Source organism: Dendropsophus ebraccatus, chromosome 9 (genome assembly GCF_027789765.1).
Source record: "Dendropsophus ebraccatus isolate aDenEbr1 chromosome 9, aDenEbr1.pat, whole genome shotgun sequence".
Taxonomy (NCBI): domain Eukaryota; kingdom Metazoa; phylum Chordata; class Amphibia; order Anura; family Hylidae; genus Dendropsophus; species Dendropsophus ebraccatus.
Window position 1 is genome coordinate 29,227,851 of NC_091462.1, and position 20,545 is coordinate 29,248,395.

Sequence of the window (20,545 nt, forward strand, 5' to 3'; positions counted from 1 at the left end):
GAGTGACTGTGCCTGGAGGTTTGAGCGCCAAGGAATCCACCATTGTTGCAAGGTTATTTGAAGTATATGACTTGGCCTCTTTAACTCCCCTCATCCCACCGCCCGCAGCCCCAGCCTGGAGCACACATTACCTGTTCGGCGCCACGGCTGTGTGAGGCTCCCAGCTCCCGTCGGTCCCAACAGCCAATCACTGCTATCATGTGACCACACAGACCTCTGACAGCAGCCCTGCTTCTCTATTCTAGCCTGCTCCCTGTTCAGAGCAGGTAATGTATGCTCCAGGCCAGGCTTGGTCCTGTGACAGTGGGATTGCAGGGCCATTCCGTGGCCTCTCTTCCCTGCTTGCGCTCGCTTTTCTGGGTTGGCGGTCGCTGACCGACACAGTGTTGATTTGGTGTAAGGATTCATGAGGGCCAGGGGACCTGCACGTGGTACATGAGGCAATATGGTTTGATCAAATTATATACCAACATCCTGGCGTTTGTTTTTAAATGTAGCCGAGAGGCATTAGTGTCAGCCATAGGTGTGAGGTGCAGCAGCTCCTTTCTCTCCATGTCCATATATATATATATATATATATATATATATATATAGTGGTACCCTTGCAAGAAGAGCTCACAGTTTTTCAAAATTGTGACTTGGTTTAAAAGCATTGCTTTGGTTTAAAGTGACTGTACCACCAGGCCCAGGCTGAAGGCCGACCCATCCCCTTAGTGGGAGGAAACCCTAGCCCCTCTATGATAGGGTTCCATTGATTCTAATGGAGTCACGTCATGGAGGGGCTGGGGTTTCTTCCCACTGGGGGTGGGTCGGCCGCCTCCAGTGCTTCAGCCTGGGCCTGGTGGTACAGTCACACTTAAAGAGCTCCCTGTGCTGGGTGGGAGCGGGAGTGGGGGAGGGGCATGGTCTGCATAGTGTGGTCTACAGCACTGTACTCTGACCAAGGAAGTCTCCCTCACCTTCCAAATCAGAGCAGATCCATTCCTTCATGCTCTCTGCAGTCTGTGTCAGCCCTTGTGTTTCCCATCCTCTCCATTCCTGGTCTCCATTCCTCTCCATTCCATGTGCCTGCACTTACACTCAGCCATTCACACTTCAGTATAGAGAAGTTTCTGTCACTGTCTTCCTGCACAGCTCTGTGATTCTCACTTCCTGATTGGTCCATGCTGAACACCCCCCCTTCCCCACTGCTATCATGTGACCACACAGACCTCTGACAGCAGCCCTGCTTCTCTATTCTAGCCTGTTGTACTACGCTCCTGCATCATAGGGATCTGCATCTCCATTCTGTATCTACAAATTGTTGCTGTTTTTTCAGCTTTATGCCCTTACTATACATTATACACCACATGCTGATTGCTATATTGTATAGTAACTTATAATATCACATATTCGGCTGTTTCTGAAGATTTGTTTCATTTGTTTTACATGTTATTCAGAACAAAAAAAATCATTATTTTTGGGGTAGGGAACCAATTTTCTGCATTTGAATGATTTCCTATGGGAAAATTTGCTTTGGTTTAAGAGTGATTTGGATTGCAAGCACGGTCCCAGAACAAATTATGCTCGTAATCCAATTTATTTATTATTTATATATATATATTTTTTTTTTTTATATCATATTATTATGTTGTGCTTTTGCATGTTTTACGCCTATATTACACATAATTACAGCTCTGGAAAAGTGTTAAGTTCACTTTAATTAAACACTTATCAGTATATTTTTTTAATCGACAGGCTTAAGAAAGTCTCTAATCTTGTCGGCTCGCCTTGCTGATAGAGCTCAGGGATTCCAGGCTGCATTTGTACATTCCTTGAAAGTGTTTTCTGCTAGGGAGGCTGTTGTGCTATAAAGGTGGTTTGATAAGAGCCCTGCACTACCAACCCCAGACCTGCACCACCAATCTCCACCATACATTATTCCATAGAAGGTATTTGGGTGTACACGTATCCCTGTACCACCCTGTACCACCATTAACCCAAAGGAAATTTCTGACCACTTGCAACATACATTATAAATCAGGATGTCACTGCTAGACATCCGATACTTAAATTACCCGGAGGAATAAGCTTTTAGCACCTAGCAGGTCATTATATATTACTGACATGCCTCAGCTTCCCATTCACTGACTGCTGCATGAATGAAGGGAAAGCAGTTGTGATTTGTGTATTATAATAGGCACCAGACCATTATATTAGAACACATGTTGTATCTGAAGCTGCATATATAGCAATAAACAAATGCAATTTTATTAATTTCTAAAAGTTTCAGGTTACAACAAGCATCAGGCTTATTAGGCAAACTCTTGACCTAATAATTAATTGCACATTCAATACACCAGTCTATAACTCACACTGCAGCATATACAAACATACAAATTTCTAGTCTTAGGCTATGTGCACACTACGTGAGAGACCGGCCGTTTCGTGATCTTTCCGGCCGCAGTGTTCTGATGTGGGCGCATCAGCGCACGCCCGCATCAGAACTTCACACAGCACACAATAAAGCAAGCAGCTGGAGCCACTCGCTTCATTGTGTGAACTGACATGTCAGTTCTTTGCGGCGCCGTATGGGATCCCGTCCGGAGCGTATACAATATGTATGCGCTCCGGCCGGGATCCCATAGCAGTAAAGGCAGTGTTCCACACCGTACAAAGTACTTTTACGTAGTGTGAACATAGCCTTAGGGTACTATTACACCAAGCCATTTTTTGACGACTAACAATAAACGATCTCAAACGACCGCTATGGCAAACGACCCGAAATCGTTCGCCCAATTACATGGAACGATGATTGTTACTTATGATCGTTTTTGCGGTCGTTTTGTCGTCGCTATTGCGTACGTTTCAGCTATGACTTCTTGTTGTAAGGATGTAAGCAATTAAATCAGCAAGATCGGCAATCGTTTGCAGTGACTTTAGAAGACATAATCAAATGAGCGCCTAGTATCGTTTGTGCGTCCATTCATATATTGTGTACACAGAGAAATGTGTGGCCGATAGCGATAAATTTTGAAGCCCCACAAAAGATACGATAAGCTGACAAGCGGCCATTTTCACACTCCTCGGTGGATCGCTGTCACTTTTATACGGCCCGGTTATCTGAAAAAAATGGCCTGTGTAAAAGGGGCTTAGGTCAGAGTAATGGACCCAGACATAAAACAGCTTGAAATTACTCACAGTGATGTATCTAGTGGTGAAAACCAACTGTTCAAAACGTTTGGCATGTCTATTTGACATGTTAAATTAAGTATTTCCTAAGGTGACAGTGCTAACTCAATAAGATAACCTGCTCTTAGGATGTAACCACAGGATCTGGTTGCGGTGCTGTTCATTTCCTTGTGGTTTCAGCTGTTTTTTTCTGTGTAAAAAAATGTAGGTTAATAGCAGCATGTGGACGACCACAATGGAGCCTGTTTGTGTGGTTTCACCCTAGGGCCATGTTCACACAACGCAAGTTGTGTATTAATCACGGCAACAACGGCCATGATTAATACACAACTTATGTGCACTGCAGTCTGAGGGAATCCCAGCCGGAGTGTATACACATAGTATATACTTCGTCCGGGATCCCTAGTGGCTGTACAAAAAACTGACAGATTATGTACTGGCCAGGGGTCATCTTCACTGACACCGGCCATTCTGTGACCTATTCTATGACTTGTTTCTCAGTGTGAACAAAGAGGAAAGATTTCTGCTTGAAATTCTCCGCCTATTCAGCGGAAGTGGAGTGCAATTCAATCGGAATTCAAGCAGAATACAAGCCCCATTGACTTCTATAGGATTCCTCTAGCGGAATGCACCCAAAGAATTGACATGTCAATTCTTTGGGCGGAAAGCATATCCGTGGCGGAATATTCCATACAGAAATTTCACTGTGTGAACAGCAGAGCGGATATCCCGTTGAACTAAATGGAAAACTGCTCTGCACCAATTTTTTGGGTGGAATTTTAAGCGTGGTTTCAGCAAGGAAAACTTTCCCTAACCTGAAGTTTAATTTTCAGATGTGAACTAGGAAGGAGACTGGACTATAAGAAGCAATTGCAGGGTAGACACATTGGGGGAGAAAATATCAGACATGGTGTAAAGTAAAACTGGCTCAGTTGCCCCTAGCAACCAATCAGATTCCAACTTTCATTCCCCACAGACTCTTTGAAAAATGAAAGGTGGAATCTGATTGGTTGCTAGGGGCAACTCAGCCAGTTTCACTTTACACCATGTTTAATAAATCTCCCCCATTATTCCTGGACTTCGGTTCTGTAATACTAAGGACTCTACAATAATCTTCTCTCCAGCCAGACATGGCTACATCAGATGGAACTGAAGGGGACTTAGGGAATGATCGTACATATTCAGGTCATCAGAAGATATTACTGAAGTTGACCATTTGATGCTTCTGTCTTCCAGGATGTACGTCCAGTGACTTTCGCTGTTCCAGCGGCCGCTGTATTCCCTTAGGCTGGAGATGTGACGGATCAGCAGATTGTCCTGATAACTCGGATGAATTTGGCTGTCGTAAGTGTAAAACGTTCTGGGGAAAGTTTATTGCTATATATGCCCCTACTTTTTCAGACCTCTGTGTAGTAGCACATTCAGTGTATACCATAGATATATACAGGCTTAGTGGTGGACATTGGAGAGCGGGGCATGGTCACATGCTCCTCCATGTCGGCCATCTTATGGACAGACTCACCACAGAGCAGGGCAGCCCAGCCTGGAGGAGGGGAGTCTGATATTAGCTCTATGAGGTACACAGGGAGCTGCTGTCAGTATATACAGTGAGTACACTTACTTAATACTGAACAATTTTACTACTAAGTAACCAACCCCTTTAATGATTCAAATAGATTTTTTTTACAACTTGACAGGGAAGGACGAAACTCAAGGGCTTATTTTTTACCTTTGATTTCAAAGGGGATTGTAAGAAAAGTTGCATTTATAATAGAATTACCGGTACTTTGTACATGCTTATGTAAGGTGAAAAGAAACCCCGGAAAGTGGAAATATATAATGGAGCAAGGTCAGAGAACCTGGATGTCGGAGCTGATTTCTAATACCTTCAAAGGGATGCTTGTGCAGTTTGCTTAGTACTTTATAATGAACAGATTCTTGGAATGAACAAACAGCTGACTGTGTTAGGCCAGGTTCACACTTGGCTGTTTCGGTGCGATACAAAGCCATATCATTACCATGGGACAAAACATGGACTTGTTTTTTTTAATGTGGTTATTTAGAGAATTCTGCTGTTTGGAGAAAAAAAAAAGCGTGCTCTAAGAACACACGGCTGCGTGTCTTGAACGCTACAGAAAGCTGTATAATAGGCTTACCAAAGTGGCTGGGTACAGTAGTGCAGCAAAGACTAAAACTTTATTGACTTCCCATGACAGCCAGGCCTGGAAAATGTGCCTAACTGGCACCGGTATGATGTGTCGAGCCGCGAATTGTCTTGCATTAAAGTGGAACTATCAGCATGCTAGACAAATCTAACCTGCTGATAACCCCCTACAGTGCCCGGGACACTGAGGATGAAGGTATGCATCTTGCTTTCCTACTCGGCTCCATTTTGGTGCAGTTAGTCCCGTTCCAGTGAGACCATTAGGAGCACTGCCCGCTCCCATATCGGCGATCGGGCCCACCCCCGGTGTCCGGGAGGCCGGGGGCAAATCAGCGCTGTGGGGGCAGGCAGTGCCCCTACCCCTCACCCCACCCCCGCAGTGCTCCTAATGGTCTCACCCGTCGCGGGGAACATGACTAACTGCACCGGAATGCGCAGCGGAGGAAGGTAAGAGACATATGTTCCTTCTCGGTGTCTCCCTTGCAATATGGACATATCTGCAGGTTAGATTTGTCTAACCTGCTGATAGTTCCCCTTTAAGGAAATCTGATTACAAACAATTTACAGAAATTAGGAAATATAAAAAAAAATCCAGTCTAAAACATTTATTACCTATGCGAAACATAAGTCTAATCGTGTAATGGGCTGCTCCATTGATATTCTGTTACATAGAGTCACTGGCTCCTGGGTGGTGCCGTCTTTGCTCCCTTGGCCATCACCATGCTGCTCCTGCCTCTGCATTAACTGGTTTGTCCTCTAGGGCTCTTCCTTGCTCTTAGAGGGTTTAAAGAGTCAGTGTGTGCATCTGTAATTCTTCCCCAACCTATCCTTCTTGGCTGCATCTAAATGAGACAGCTCCACCAGCTCCATGTTCCCTAATCGTTATTGTGGTTCTGTAGTGTCCATGTTGTAGGTGTTCTGAATGTGATCCTGTTGTTTGTGCATGACCTGTGCCCCCCTCTCCTGGCTCCATTTCTACCTGATATCTGAGTACCATGCCGATTTTCCTGTACCTGACTCGGATTGCTTACCCAGAACCTGTGCTGCCTGCCACAACAATCTTGTCTGGAATCGAGTCTCTTCCGTCTAACCCCTGTGTACTGTATCAGCTCACCTGTGGTGGACCCACACTGGTGACTACACGCTCCTGGTACCATGCACTGGTGTCCTCTGTTCTTCAGGGGCAGCCTCTACCCACAGAGCAACTTGGTACCCTCTAACAGCAGAAGTCCTGGAGGGTACTTAGAGGCCACCCCTGGCCCAAAGGCAAGCCAGTTTGGTTCCACAGTGGGTGCACGTTCATTATCTTGTTGCAATCGGATATTTAGATCAGTGGGAATCTGACCACTGTGACCCCCATTGCTTTCTAGAGTACTATGATCAGCTGTTACGGCTCTCCTTGCCAGGAGTGTACTGAGTATTTATCTATTAAGATTCCGCTGTGTTCTAGTAACAGCATTCAGAGAGATGCTTTACAGCATCCTCAATAACACGAACACATGTGACCTGTGCAGAGGCCATTATACAGGGAGGCAGAGGAGGAGAGCTTCGACCATGACTCATGACTCATGAATGGCTTGACCCCATCTTATCTTATGATGGTAAGGAGGAGACTGCTAAGAAGTTTTCTTTACAGAACAAGAAGTCTCAGCTTATTTTTAGACTTGCCAGAGTGAGGATTATTTCTAAATTTAGATAGTAAATTAGAAAATGAGAAAAAAAAAAAAAATCTAAAAAAAATAGGTCATTTCATTTAAAATCACATTCAGTTGACTATTTCCTTATAGAAAAAATTACTTGGTATGGGTATAATCTGATTTGGTCGAGGTTGTAACAGGCTGGCGTCAGTCACATCATGGCAATGTATGGAGGTTGTATCTATAGACCTACATGCGAGTGTAAGGACAGCGAAGCCGATTTCCGTTGCATGTCACTTTACTTGGTGAAGAAATATTGGGGGGTGCAAATATTTCTTGGGTGACCTGATCACTAATAACAATCTTTTCCTATGATACCAGCTTCTCGGTCATGTGATACAAATCAGTTCCGATGTGCGGATGGTGAATGCATTGCCCGATCCTGGCTTTGTGATGATGAAGAGGACTGTAATGATGGCTCTGATGAACAGCATTGTCGTAAGTTTCTCTTACTGTGTCTTTTGGTTTGTTTTTTTCTTGTTTTTCTATCATAATATCCCATATAGGCCCAACACCTTTCCCTCGCTCCTATGTATCCTAAGTACAGATGACCTAATTCATGTGACATAATCAGCTGAATTTTTCATACGTTACTTGTTTACTGACATGGTGATTTTCTCACTTTCATTGGATAGAATCGTTCAGAGTCTTGACGTCCGGGCTGATAAACACTTATTATAGAACAGTGCGCCATTAATGGCTTTCATTTCTTTTCAGCCGGGAGAACTTGCTCCTCTCAACAGTTCACGTGCTCTAATGGTCAGTGTATCCCGGGTGCTTATAAATGTGACCGTATGAAGGACTGTACAGATGGATCCGATGAACGCAACTGCCGTGAGTCTTATTTTAGCAATGTATTATTTATCTTGACAATAATTGAAATGCGTTCCCCTCTTTTGTGCTGCCTGATTACCACCAGCTCTAGGGCTATGGGGCTCTAGTATAAACCACTAATCCATTATAGGTGAGAATACTTTATGCACCCCTCCCCCCCCTTCCTTGGTGGTACCTTGCTAGACACTAGAGATGATCGAACTGCAGAAAATCTTAGGTTCTATAGAACTCGAACCTTCTGCATTTGATTCCCGATGCCTTCCCGGTCCGTGGGGAAGGAAGAGACAGGCCAGGTACCGCCTGGAATTCCGGGATTCAGCCTAGGCAATAGGCTGTATCCTGGAATTCCAGGTGGTACCCAGGCTGTCTCCTCCTTCCCCATGGACCGAGAAGGCATCGGGAATCACATGGTTAGACGAAGGTTAGACAAGGTTTGAGTTCTGTAGAACCTAGGATTTTCCACTGTTCGACCATCTCTACTAGACACCCAGAAAGGTCTATCACGGCAATGTAGTTGATCAACAAGACTTTCACTACTCATCTGCTCACCATGAACTCCGAATTCAACCACTCCAGCCTTCAGTCTGTCAGTGGCTGAAGCATCCGGCCGCCCCCCGCCCTGACAACTCTGGAGGGATCCTTGGCAACTGGCCTGACCAGGTGCAGGGAGTGCGCTGACGCTGTTCCAGGCGGACGGTTGCTAGGGGCGCAGCAGCGCTTCCTTTAGATGTAGCCACAGTCGAGGCTTCGTCGCCACCATCCAGTCAGCAAAGGTGCTCTACATTATAATTAACTGACTGCCGGCCAGCACCGCCAGTCAGCTGTCAGCTTGTACCTGGAACTGGAGTCTCAGCCCCAATCACGACTGGGGCTCGGACTACAGGCTCCATAAGTATCCTGGCCTATCTGTGTTCTTTGCCTGTGATAGAGCCTCCTACCCTAAGTGACTAGCATTTGTTTCTGATTGTATTACTGGTATCTTTCACTTTCTGGCTTTGACTTTTGACTAGCTGTTGGATTACGTTTTTGTGCTTCGCAGACTGCTAGTTGCTGACCCGGACCTTCGTCCGTGTTAATTTGTGTTTTGTCTGTCTTGTCCATGTTCTGTGTCACACCTATTCAGGCTTGGGACCGTTGACCAGTTGTCCGCTGCTGCTTAGGGCAGTCGAGGCAATTAGGCAGGGACAGGAGGGCTGGTGTCAGGGCATCACCTGTCTCATGTCGTCTAGACCCGTAGTCCTGACACACTCACTCACTACCCTTAATCTAATGTTAAACCAATATAGACCACTTTCAAGGTTTACTTTGACTCCATATGCAGTCTAACCGTATACTCCCTGTGAAGCCAAACGCACACCAGACTAATCTGTCCCCCTAGACTGTAAATCTGTCTGCTGAAGTAAGCAGCTAGCCAAGGAGAAGAAACACCTAGCCAAACGCTTCTCCTGCTTCATTCCACCAATTGACTTGGGTCTGAGCACCCATACCCTGACCAATCCAAACTTTTGGCATCTCAAAATTTTTGAAAATTACCCGCGACACTGTATTCATGCATTTCACCTTGTTAAACCTTGTCAACTGGCAAGAAAATGTTTGTTCTCCTCCTTTTATTAAACCTTGTACATATACAAACCTCTACCACAGCGACCATGTGAAGAAACATATGTATCAGGTTCATGCTGAGTATTGTGCACAGACTCCTGTTACTGGATTCAGCACTTCCACTATTCTCCATCTAAATCACGCTGTAGAAAACAGGAGAGAAAAAAAAAAATCCTGTTTCTGTTGGATTAACTTCAAAGACTTTCAATTAAGTAGAGGAAACTGTCCCCAAGTAAGTCAAGGAGATTTTTTTTTTTTTTTTTAAACCCCAAGGTCCTACTGGTGCTTTAAAGTAAAGAGATCCCCAGGGAGTAGTACACACTATTCTTGGCCTCGTGATCCTGTCTTGGATAGTTCAGCAAACAGATCCAAGTTGCACAGGAGATAAGAACTCAGGTTCGCTTCTCACTATGGTACATTATTTAGGAGGCCAGTCAACTGAAAAATTCCCCAATATTAAGTAACTCGGCTCCTGGACTTGTCATAAAATGGGACAAGGGTTTTTTAAAGCACAGTCCACTTTGTGGGCTAATGGGATTAGTGGGAAGGAAAAACTACCCAAGCAGATGAAGATAAACATCTGAGCAATGTTGTAGCCATAACCCATTTAATTAGAGTAGATGAAGTGTCTTATTCATCAAACAGTGTGCTGCTGTCTTATGGGAAATGACCATTGGAGGCTCAGTGCGATGATAACATTCCTTACATTTCACCGGTTACAATGACGGCTCGGAGGAGAAATGTAAAATATATCGCCAAGCTTCCATAGAGGGTTCAAAAGTTTTCATAAAAATATTAAATTCCAAATAATAATAATAATAATAATAAAAAGTAAAAAACAACAACAATAATATATATATATATATATATATATATATATATATATATATATATTTAATAATATACATTCCTTTAATATAGTTATATTCCTTTGTAACAAAATGTCATTAAAATAAATGTATGATTTTTTTTTAAATTTACATCTAATATACTAATAAGTGGCTGCAGTAAGAGGACTCTCTGCTGCCACCAATGTTCATGTACAGAACTGCAGGGATAGCCTGCTCTGACAGCACTGCAAATAATGTACAAGCCCTTATGTACTTTTATTCATATGTATTAGAATATACAGTACACTAAGGGAGGTCATTGGTGCTGTGTCCAGCAGACTTTGCTGAGTCAATGGTACTTACAATCACTGTTCTCTCTATAGAGGCTGCCACATGCAGAACTACTGATTTTTACAGCTGTAAAAAAAACAACCTGTTTTTGTTAAACACAGTTTTATGCAAATTACCCCCCTCCCTATTTTTATGACTGATTTTATTTTATTTTTTACCCCTTAATGGCCTTACAATAAAGGACATGCTATTTAATTAAATTAATTTAATGCCATTTTTTTAACATTAGATTTTTCATAGTCTTTCGGCTTTTAACGATTTTTTAAACGGCAAATTTCCCCCAAATATTTTTTGGGTTAAAAAAGGGTGGTCTTACAGTATGTGAACTGTTCCAAAACGGCAACTCCCATCATGCCCTGACAGCATTGATACAAATTTTACGCTTTAGGCTTCGCAGTATAGATAACGTCTTTGACATTATGTTGAATAGTGCATATACAGGAAGAAAACTAATGGGGTGTTGCCTATGGAATTGTACTCAGTGGAATCACTTATCACATTACACTTGCAGAATATCCTGTGTGCAGTCAACTTTCCTGTGCCAGCGGAGCCTGCTTCAATACAAGTCAGAGATGTGATGGGATTGTCAACTGCCGGGACGCTTCAGATGAGGCCAACTGCAGTAAGTGATAGGATTGTATTATATCACATATCATTTATTGGCCTGAATACAACTGCAACCTCTGCCCCTCCTGTAGTTATGCCCCTACATTCAACCATTGCTTCTGGCATATGGGAAGCACAGTCCTTTCACTCAGTCTACTAAGGAGTAGGAAATACTATGACATCCCTTCTTAGGTGGCACTGGGCCCCTCTGCAGCTGCACAGGTTACGTGTATTACATCTATCCTCTATCTATCTAATAAGCAGATAGTTTTTAGGCTTATTGAGTTGAAAACAGAACTTGTGAAACCCACGATTTTTTTTTTATAAAAATGGATCAATTGACACAAGCTGGTCAGGTATTTGCTTTGATCAGTCTGCTATAAATGAATCCATTGATCTTCCGATCGTCGTGGTTTTTGCACCATTGGACAATGTTATAGAAGGTGATCCAGAAATGAAGGACATTAGTGAATACGCTTTTCCTTTAATTAAGTTCTCCCTATAGCTCTGCTCAGATTTCATGTTAGGAATGCTGAAGAAGAACCAGGCAACTAGTCTAGGTGGGGGATCAGCATTATATAGGTCAATAAATGTTCTTTAAAGTGTCACTGTCGTTGGAATTTTTTTTCTGGCAGAAATCAATAGTCCAGGCGATTTTAAGAAACTTTGTTATTGGGTTTATTAGCCGAAAAATGCATTTTAATCAAGAAAAAGCAGTTTGAAGCTCTCCCCCCTGTCTTCATGATTTTCTGTGGGTGTGGAGGGAGATAAGGCACCAAAACAGGACAACAAAGAGTTAATTTACAGCTACATCACCGGGCTATCTCCTCTGAAGTCAGCAGTAACCCCTCTGACCTCTGAATACCGCTTTCACACAGCTCCCTCTGTGTAATCCTTTGTTCTCTGCTCTCTGCTGGCGACTAATCTCCCTCCTCCCCTCTCCATAGGTTACACAGGGCTTGACTGATGTAAAAGAGTCAAGATTTCCCGATAATGAGAAGTGAATGAGAGAGAAGGGGGGGGGGGGGGGACTGGGAAAAAGTCTTTAGGAATGCAGATAATGGCATATCTGCCTAATAAACCCAATTACAAAGTTTCTTAAAATCGCCTGTACTATTAATTTCTGCAAAAAAAACAAACAAAAAACACACACACTGCAGTGACACTTTGAGGGGCTCCAACCCACCTGTAAAATAAAGCCATTTCTAAATAGGATAACATAGGCTGATTCCAAATCTGTAATTTTTTAGCTTTCTACTCTTTTGTATTTCCTCTACAAACTGGGCATGTTGATGCAGAAAGAGGGCTACTTAGCTCAAGAATGTAATGGAGAGGACTATTTAGACTCCTTCATTTGTGGCCTATAGCAAAAGAATACACAAACAAATATAAATTGCAGATTCCGAATCAGTGTTGTCTAAAGGGCTACTTTTTTTTGTCAAATCAACTGGTGTCAGAAAGTTATGTAGATTTGTAAATTATTTCTATTTAAAAATCTAAGTCTTCCAGTACATATCAGCTGCTGTATGTCCTGCAGGAAGTGGTGTATTCTTCCAGTCTGACACAGTGCTCTCTGCTACCACCTCTGTCCGTGACAGAAACTGTCCAGAGAAGTAGAGGTTTTCCATGGGGATTGCTACTACTCTCAACAGTTCATGTCAGGCTGGAAGAATACACCACTTCCTGCAGGACATACAGCAGCTGATACTGGAATACTTGAGATTTTTAAATCAAAATAATTTACTAATCTGAATAACTATCTGATACCACTTGATTTGGAAAAAAAAATCCTCCGGAGTCCCCCTTTAATCTATTTACTGATAACCTATATTTAGGGGCTGTTTTAGAGGTGACCCTTTAAAAATTTGACCTTTGATTTTAAATCTCCTATTGTGGTTTCAAGTCATCACCATTTGCTTGTGCCTTACATTCTCCTGAGCTTCATATCATACCATTGTGAGTTTCCTGTCTTCTCCTTACAGCACAGCAATGTTTGACCAATCAATTTCAGTGCGCGAACGGCGAATGTATCCCTCGAGATTTCATCTGTGACCACGATGATGACTGCGGAGATGGAAGCGATGAAAAGGACTGCAGTAATGTTTTTTTCTTTTTTTCTAACCATTCTGTATAGGCCTCTAATCACATTAAGAATATATAATATGCAGCAGGTCTGCACAAACTGTTAGGGCCCTATTCCACGGGACGATTATCGTTCAGATTATCGTTAAATCGTTTGAATCTAAACGATAATCGTTTGTTTGAATAGCAGTTAACGATTAACGACCGAACGAGAAATCGTATTTTTATCGTTGCTCGTTCGCAAATCGTTCGCATTGAATAAAACGTTGTTCGCAGTAGTGACACACGCAATAGCGACAACAAGACGACTGCAAGAACGATAATAAGTAACGATTATCGTTCCATGTAAATGGGTGAACGATTTCAGGTCTTTCGAAATAGCGGTCGTTTGGATCGTTTATCGTTAACGATTATGCGAGCGATAATCATCCGGTGGAATAGGGCTCTTACTATCTGGCTAATCTCCATCTCCGGGGGAGCGGTGGCATCTTTCTTTCAGCCAGGACCAGTGTCTGTCAATGGAACTTTGCCAGGGAGTACAGTAGATTAGAGTTAGAGCTTGTCTAGTTTTAAGTTATTTAAGAGCTTTTTCTATATTCCCTTTCATTTCCATAATAGAAGCATATATTTGCTTTGTAAGTAAGTGTCTACAGTACATTGCAGGCTCTTTGTATCTTTCAGGCCTTACAAAAATTCTGTCTCATTATCTAGAGACGTTGCTTGGTGTCCTTTCCAGATCCCCCAAACCCTGGCCCTCATAAATCACTCGCAGTGTGTCTGGGCTCAGCAGACATCAGCCATTGTTCTCCTCTGAAGCCCTCTTGCTGCACAGCCAGACCTGACAGCACTCACGGAGTGTATAGCGTCTGGGACTTAAGAAGATTCTGAAGAGACATGGAAGTTTTGGCCATGCTGATCATGAATTAGAGCTTCAGTATAGGCCCTGACTGGCACAGGAAACTCATGTGGGGAAGCAATGTTATATTACTATAATTAAAGGGTTTACTTACTTCTAATATCAGTTTAGTGGGGTGCCAACGTCTGACATCTTACAGGTAACTATTATCTGTAGCCATTGCATATATACCAGAGAGCTCCATTCATTGTGGAGTAACCATGCTGCAGTACTACAGCTCAGCTCCCATTTAGTTTAATCGGAGCTGAGCTGCAGTAACCCAACATGGCCACTACACAATGTACGGAGCTGTCTGCTTCTGTCTCTGTTCTCTATGTATATCATCAATGTGGCTGTAGCAGATATTTGATCAAAGAGGTACCAGCTATCCATTGTCCAGACCATCAATAATATTGGCCCGGAAAACCCCTTTAAATATAGATGCCTGCCTTTCTCTAAGGCAGCCTTCTCCCAACTTTTATACTGACGTTAGCAGGTAGAAGCAGGGGGTCTACTCTTTTTGGCAGAAAGTTGGTTCTGTGTGCACACTCACTTCCTAGTGAAGTCCAGTGACTGCAGGCTCAGACTACACAGGGTTTGTTTGCAGTCTGTAACCATGGAGACACATAGGATATTTTTAATCAAGACCTCTTGTAAAGTTGCTTCAATAGCCACATTTTTAAGGCTGAATTTTTAGACTCTTAAAGGGGGGTTCCCAAGTTAAAAGACTCATCCTCACAGGGTAGGGGATAAGTGTCACATCATGAAGGGTCCATCTGCTAGGACCTCCCATGTTCTTGAGAATGGATACCTGAGTCTTGTTTTGCAGCACACATGTCTAACTTGCCTCTTGAGTCCCTAGTCGGACCCCTACATTCTGACAATTATCCTCTATCCATTGGATCCAAGTCTTTTAACTTGGAGGACTTCACCCTCATGCTGGATCCACCGGTTTAGCTTTGGATAAAAAAAAATGCTGTTTTTGAAAAAAATACTGCATGTGAAACCTCCCTGAGGGCAGTTTCCACTGGTATTTGTAGTATCTTATAGGAGGGTGTCTATATGTAGAATGTAGACCTTCCTACAAACTTATGCAGTGAACCTTGTTACAATATGCTGTTTTTTTTTTACCTAGCGTACCCCACCTGTAAAGGAGACTACTTCACTTGCCCAAGTGGCCGTTGTATACACCAGAGCTGGATTTGTGATGGGGATGACGACTGCGATGACAATGCTGATGAATCTGGATGTGGTATGTTTATGTCTGATGTAGAGTAAAGCAGAGGCATCATAGAATGAACATAGACTGTGAATGGCACACCATCTTATTATATTATTAATGGGCTACACGCCTCTATTGGGGCACGGAATCTCAGTTAATGGAAATCTGGGACAAAGACAAGGTGCCGTTGTGTGAATCGACCTTGATTGGGTGCGGTTTCGGAGATTTTCCATTATGCATTGGGAGATTTAGGCTGTTGCTCTAAATCATATTAATTATATTGTCTCCACTGCTCCTGCTAGTAAAGTCTCTTGTTTTATTACCTTACTCTTCTCATCTCTAACCTATGTGACCCCTTTGCTTCTGTCAGTGCTGCTGCACAGACTGGTTAAACAGTCAACCTTAACATGGTCAGAGGCGTGCCTCTGGGTCCCCTTGGTTTATTTATTTTATTATTATAGGGATTATCTGACCACGTAATTGAAAACTATTGATAACAATGCTGTATTCCCACCTTTCATCATCCATGGCTGTTCTTCACGAATCCTTTGAAGGAATCAGTCACACTGCAAAGTATTAGTCATGAATAAAGATGAGTGCCACTCAAGCATGCTCGAGTCCGATCAATTGTCCTTTGATTTGCATTGGCTGAAGAAGTTGGATGCAGCCCTAGATAGTCCTGGAAAACATGGATACAGCCTATGGCCTTTCCATGTTTCCCAGGCAGCCTTAGGGCTGCATCCAATGTCTTCAGCCATCGGTAATTCAATGCCGAATGACTGGACTTGAGTTGTGCTCATCTCTATCATGAATCGGTATTTCAGAGTTACAGTCAAATCCAAAGGAAACCTAAAAATGTATTGATTTGTATCTTAGAAAGTGGACTGAGAGAATGTGGCCCTGGAGAATGGTCTTGTCCGTCATCTGGCCAGTGCATCCCTATAGATAAAGTCTGTGATGGAACAAGCCACTGCCGATTTGGAGAGGACGAAACCAATACAACAGCTGGGAGGAACTGCAGTAAGTTATATTGTCTATGTAACATTACCACCATTGTCTATGAAACATTACCACCATTGATTATTTCTTTGTTATATTTGACTAAACTATTAGCTGTGTGCCCTAGTAATAATTACTATTAGGCCGGGTTCACACTACGTAAAAAACACTAACGGCCTTAGTTGCCCTAACAACGGGCGTTATCTTACAAAAAAGATACGGCCGTGTATTTTGCGTAATGTGAACATAGCCTTAAATAGTAATATGCTGGGTCAGTAGTTCTGCATTATTATACCTGAAACGTGATGTTGAGAATTAAAAAGGAGAAGTCCGGCCTTCCTGTTTTTTTTTTTCTTTAAGGCAGGGGCACGGGGGAAAGTAACAAAGAGTATAAACTCACCTCCCCTTGTGCCTCTTCAGCCCCAGATGACCGCTCTAGGACCCCCCGCCTGGCTCCAGGATTACTGGGGTGTATATGTCACGACTTGAACAGGCATTTTCCGGTGGGGGTCCCAGGGCTGGTGCTGCCACTCACCGCAGCATGGGGAGAGGTAAGTTAAGTCATTATGTTCCCTCCTGCCCCTGCCGGCTGCCCATTTTGAAAAATGGCTGGACTTCTGTGTACATTATGCGCTATTGTCAGATGTGTGGTGTGGATCTGTTAAAATGCAGGACACCATGCTGGAAACTGAAACTTTCATGTCCAGCGTGTACGGGATCTGTACCGCTTTAGAATAATTGTTGTTGTCCTGCTGCAATAACAGAGATGTAAACCTAGCCTAAACCTAAAAAGTAAAGAAAAAAAAAGTAAATATACTCTGATCTAAATTTTACAAACCACATTTCGCATAAGCCTTCCATAGCTTAGGTGCCCTTGAGCTGTATTAAGATTCCTGTATGGATCTGAACAGATGTGAGTTGCCGGCCTCGCTTAGCGGCTGGCTCGGGATAGCAGGAGACGCAATCTGTTTCTCCAGCTGTAGTTCAGTTTTCTCTTCCTTAAGTCCATTAAATAATTTAATGAAATTAACAATTAGCTATTTATGGTCCCATCCGTTTCTGCTGTATATTGGGTTAACGCTCTGGAGGTAAATCACCGGGCTATGGATTGTCCTTAGGGCGGTATACTCTACCTAGTGCGGTATACTTAGTGCGGTATATTGTAGCTGCACCGACTATACAGAAGCAAACCAGTTATCTCAATAATCCTATAATAGTAATTGTAAACCGGAACGCCAAACGATTTAACACTCTCTGTGTTGTCTACATGTACAGTTTTTATTCATTACTAACTACATGGGACTTTCCTATCTAAATACTTTACGATCAATGAGGGTTTAGCAGATCAGATGCCGCAATCTTTAATAATTCACTACGGATCAATGGGCTTCTCCATTATAAGTTAAGCCATTCCTCCCCTCAGTGATGGCATGTTCTTCTTCACATATATCACATCCTTTCCCTCTAAGCATTAAGAGATTATTGCATAGTATAGCTTCAGCAGAGCTTCCCACTAAGCGGCCGGATTGCTGAATTATCAGAAGAGCTTATGGGGGTGGGGGAAGGATGTAATGAAGTAGTAGATTAGAGGAATGGGCATGTTTTACAAGGATTTACTAAGAAAATTGCTCCAGAATTGTAAAATAAATTGCACAAAAATTGGGAATATGTGGTTTGCACTTTTATTTTTATGTGTTTTAGATACTTTTTCCACAACAGTTTGAGAAAAGCCCTAAAATACCTATTTTAGAGAGGTCGGGAGGCTCCAGATAATAAGTGCCAATCTAAAGGCCCTATTACCCCAAACGATTAGAGGCTGTACTTGGCCAATTACCAGCCATTCCGGTCAATAATCGTTTTGTGTAATAGCGCGTTAAAAGACCACGATCAGCCAATATGCACAATGTTGGCTGACCATGGTCTTTCAATATGGTGAAAAATCATGACAGTCTGCTATGTGTCGCTACATGCAACAAGAGCGGCGGCATCAGACTGCCGCTGACTTTAATGGGCAGCCTGAACGATCTAAGGATCAGGCAGCCCCTTCTACTGATCCCTGCTCCTGTCTGTGTGTAATAGCACAGGCATCGAGCGAGGAACGGGAGGCACGACAGGTCAGGCTTGCCTTCCCCTAATATCTTGCCGTGTAATATGGTCTTTAGTGATCGGTGCGCAATTGGATTGTTGCCCCCACACCCAATTTACACTAGGAGATGGGCAGCTAATAACAATGATCATAGAAGTGAATGGAGCTAAGTTATATTACCACACAGCCTCAGGACAGGGGTGGCGCTGTTTTTGCAAGAAAGTAGCTATGTTTTTCTAATTTTGGATAACCCCTTTAACCCTTTAAAGCCAGCAAAGAGGTACTGTAAAAAAGGTGTCTCACAAGTTTCGGACTGGCCCACTGGAGGACCGGAGGATCCTCCGGTGGGCCCCAGCTTTAGGACCTGCACTAACGTTGACTGATATGTTGTTTCTTACTGGGTCTTCATTGGTGGGCCCCTAGTATCATTTCCTTTGGTGGGCCCCAGATACCCCAGTCAGACACTGTGTCTTACATCTAGCAAGATGCAATTACTGTCTGTCTGGTCCAGGTTAAGGATAAATCTCCCCAAATATTTTTTTTTCATCCAACATAAAAAGTGAGAAATCAGTGTAAATCCTTCTGTGCCAAATGAATGACTTACTAATATAATGTTGTATTGTAACCACTTTACCCTAGGTATAAGTCACTGCGCCGCACTGAGTTGTTCTTATCGGTGTCATTCCTCTCCATCTGGCGGTGTCTGCTATTGCCCAGCAGGATATGTTATCAGTGCGAATGACAGCCGGACCTGCATTGGTCAGTACAGTACAAACATTAACCGTAAATTATAACTACCCATACTAAAAGTTGATGTTATTAGCTGTGACTGTGTTATATAGTCAGTCCTTAGAAATTATAGAATGGTTTTGTACATCTAAGGCTCCTTACACACATCAATGTTTGGCTCTGTAGAGCATGGGCAGTAGTTGCTCTCCATAAGCCACCCAAATCATGGACCGTACAACTGTGAAGAGACCTAAAGTCTATGGAGCCCAGACCACAATGTGGACCATATAATGGCAGGTCCTTGGTGGCTCTGGGTAAACGTACGGACTGTGGCATCCATAGTTCAGTGCATTGGCACATGGGCTTGGAGACGTGTAAGCTCAGCGGGAAAGAGGGAGTAGAAGTACATACTTACCGCTCCCCGAGGATGCCAGTCATCTTATGATGTCACAACCTGGCCACTGCTCTCAGAGCTGAGAGCAGTGGTTGGGGCCAAGCTACTAAAAAAAAGCTATTTTGTTAGGTGTTTAGGTGATGGAAATACCCCTTTAGGCTATGTTCACACTTTCTATGAGACCGGCCATTCTGTGACCTGGCCTGGTCACGAAACGGCCGGTCTCAGAAAAGATCATCCCAACCGGTACTGCAGTACCGGCCGGGTGATCTTTAATGCCGCTGAATTTGGATGCGGGTGCATCCGTACATGCCCGCATCCGAATTCCCCGCTGCAAACAATGGAGCGTGCGGCCGGAGCCGCATGCTCCATTGTGTGAACTGACAGTTCAATGAATAGCAGCCGCAGAAAACTGACATGTGTATGAACTGTGTATATACTCCGGCCGGATTCCCTCAGCCTTCAGCACAAAGTAAGTTCTGTACTAATCACGATCGTTGCAACAATGGCCGTGATTACTACGGAACTTACGTTGTGTGAACATAGCCTTAAAGCGAATGTACCATCATTACATTCGCTTTAAGTTTTGCACATGGATAAATTGGTTCAGTCGTTGGGAAATAGGTTCCGCAGGAGGGGTGGAGGTCTTCACCCACTGGGGGCGGGCCGGTCCACCTCCAGTGCTTGACCTGGTGCCAGGGAATAGAATGCCGCCGTACGTGGGAACTGAGCCATGGATCAAAAAAAGGACAGCTGCATCATTTTCCCCGCGCCGGCCTATCCATGTGCAAAACTTAAAGCGAATTTACTGATGGTACATTCGCTTAAAGCCATATTAGCAAATACAACATGTTAGGAAGAGTGTCGGAGCTGTAGATGGGTA

The 20,545-nt window shown here is 43.3% G+C and overlaps 1 protein-coding gene across 1 annotated transcript in view; it reads left to right on the forward strand.

Moving 5' to 3' along the window:
* Window positions 1-20,545, forward strand: part of LRP2 (LDL receptor related protein 2) — a 163,359-nt gene that overhangs the window by 28,462 nt on the left and 114,352 nt on the right. Inside the window, exons 2-9 of the mRNA XM_069984855.1 lie at window positions 4,408-4,515; window positions 7,354-7,470; window positions 7,750-7,866; window positions 11,161-11,271; window positions 13,238-13,351; window positions 15,368-15,484; window positions 16,331-16,474; window positions 19,179-19,298. Of these exons, the coding sequence (XP_069840956.1) occupies window positions 4,408-4,515; window positions 7,354-7,470; window positions 7,750-7,866; window positions 11,161-11,271; window positions 13,238-13,351; window positions 15,368-15,484; window positions 16,331-16,474; window positions 19,179-19,298 (948 nt within the window). The remainder of the gene's footprint in view (window positions 1-4,407; window positions 4,516-7,353; window positions 7,471-7,749; window positions 7,867-11,160; window positions 11,272-13,237; window positions 13,352-15,367; window positions 15,485-16,330; window positions 16,475-19,178; window positions 19,299-20,545) is intronic.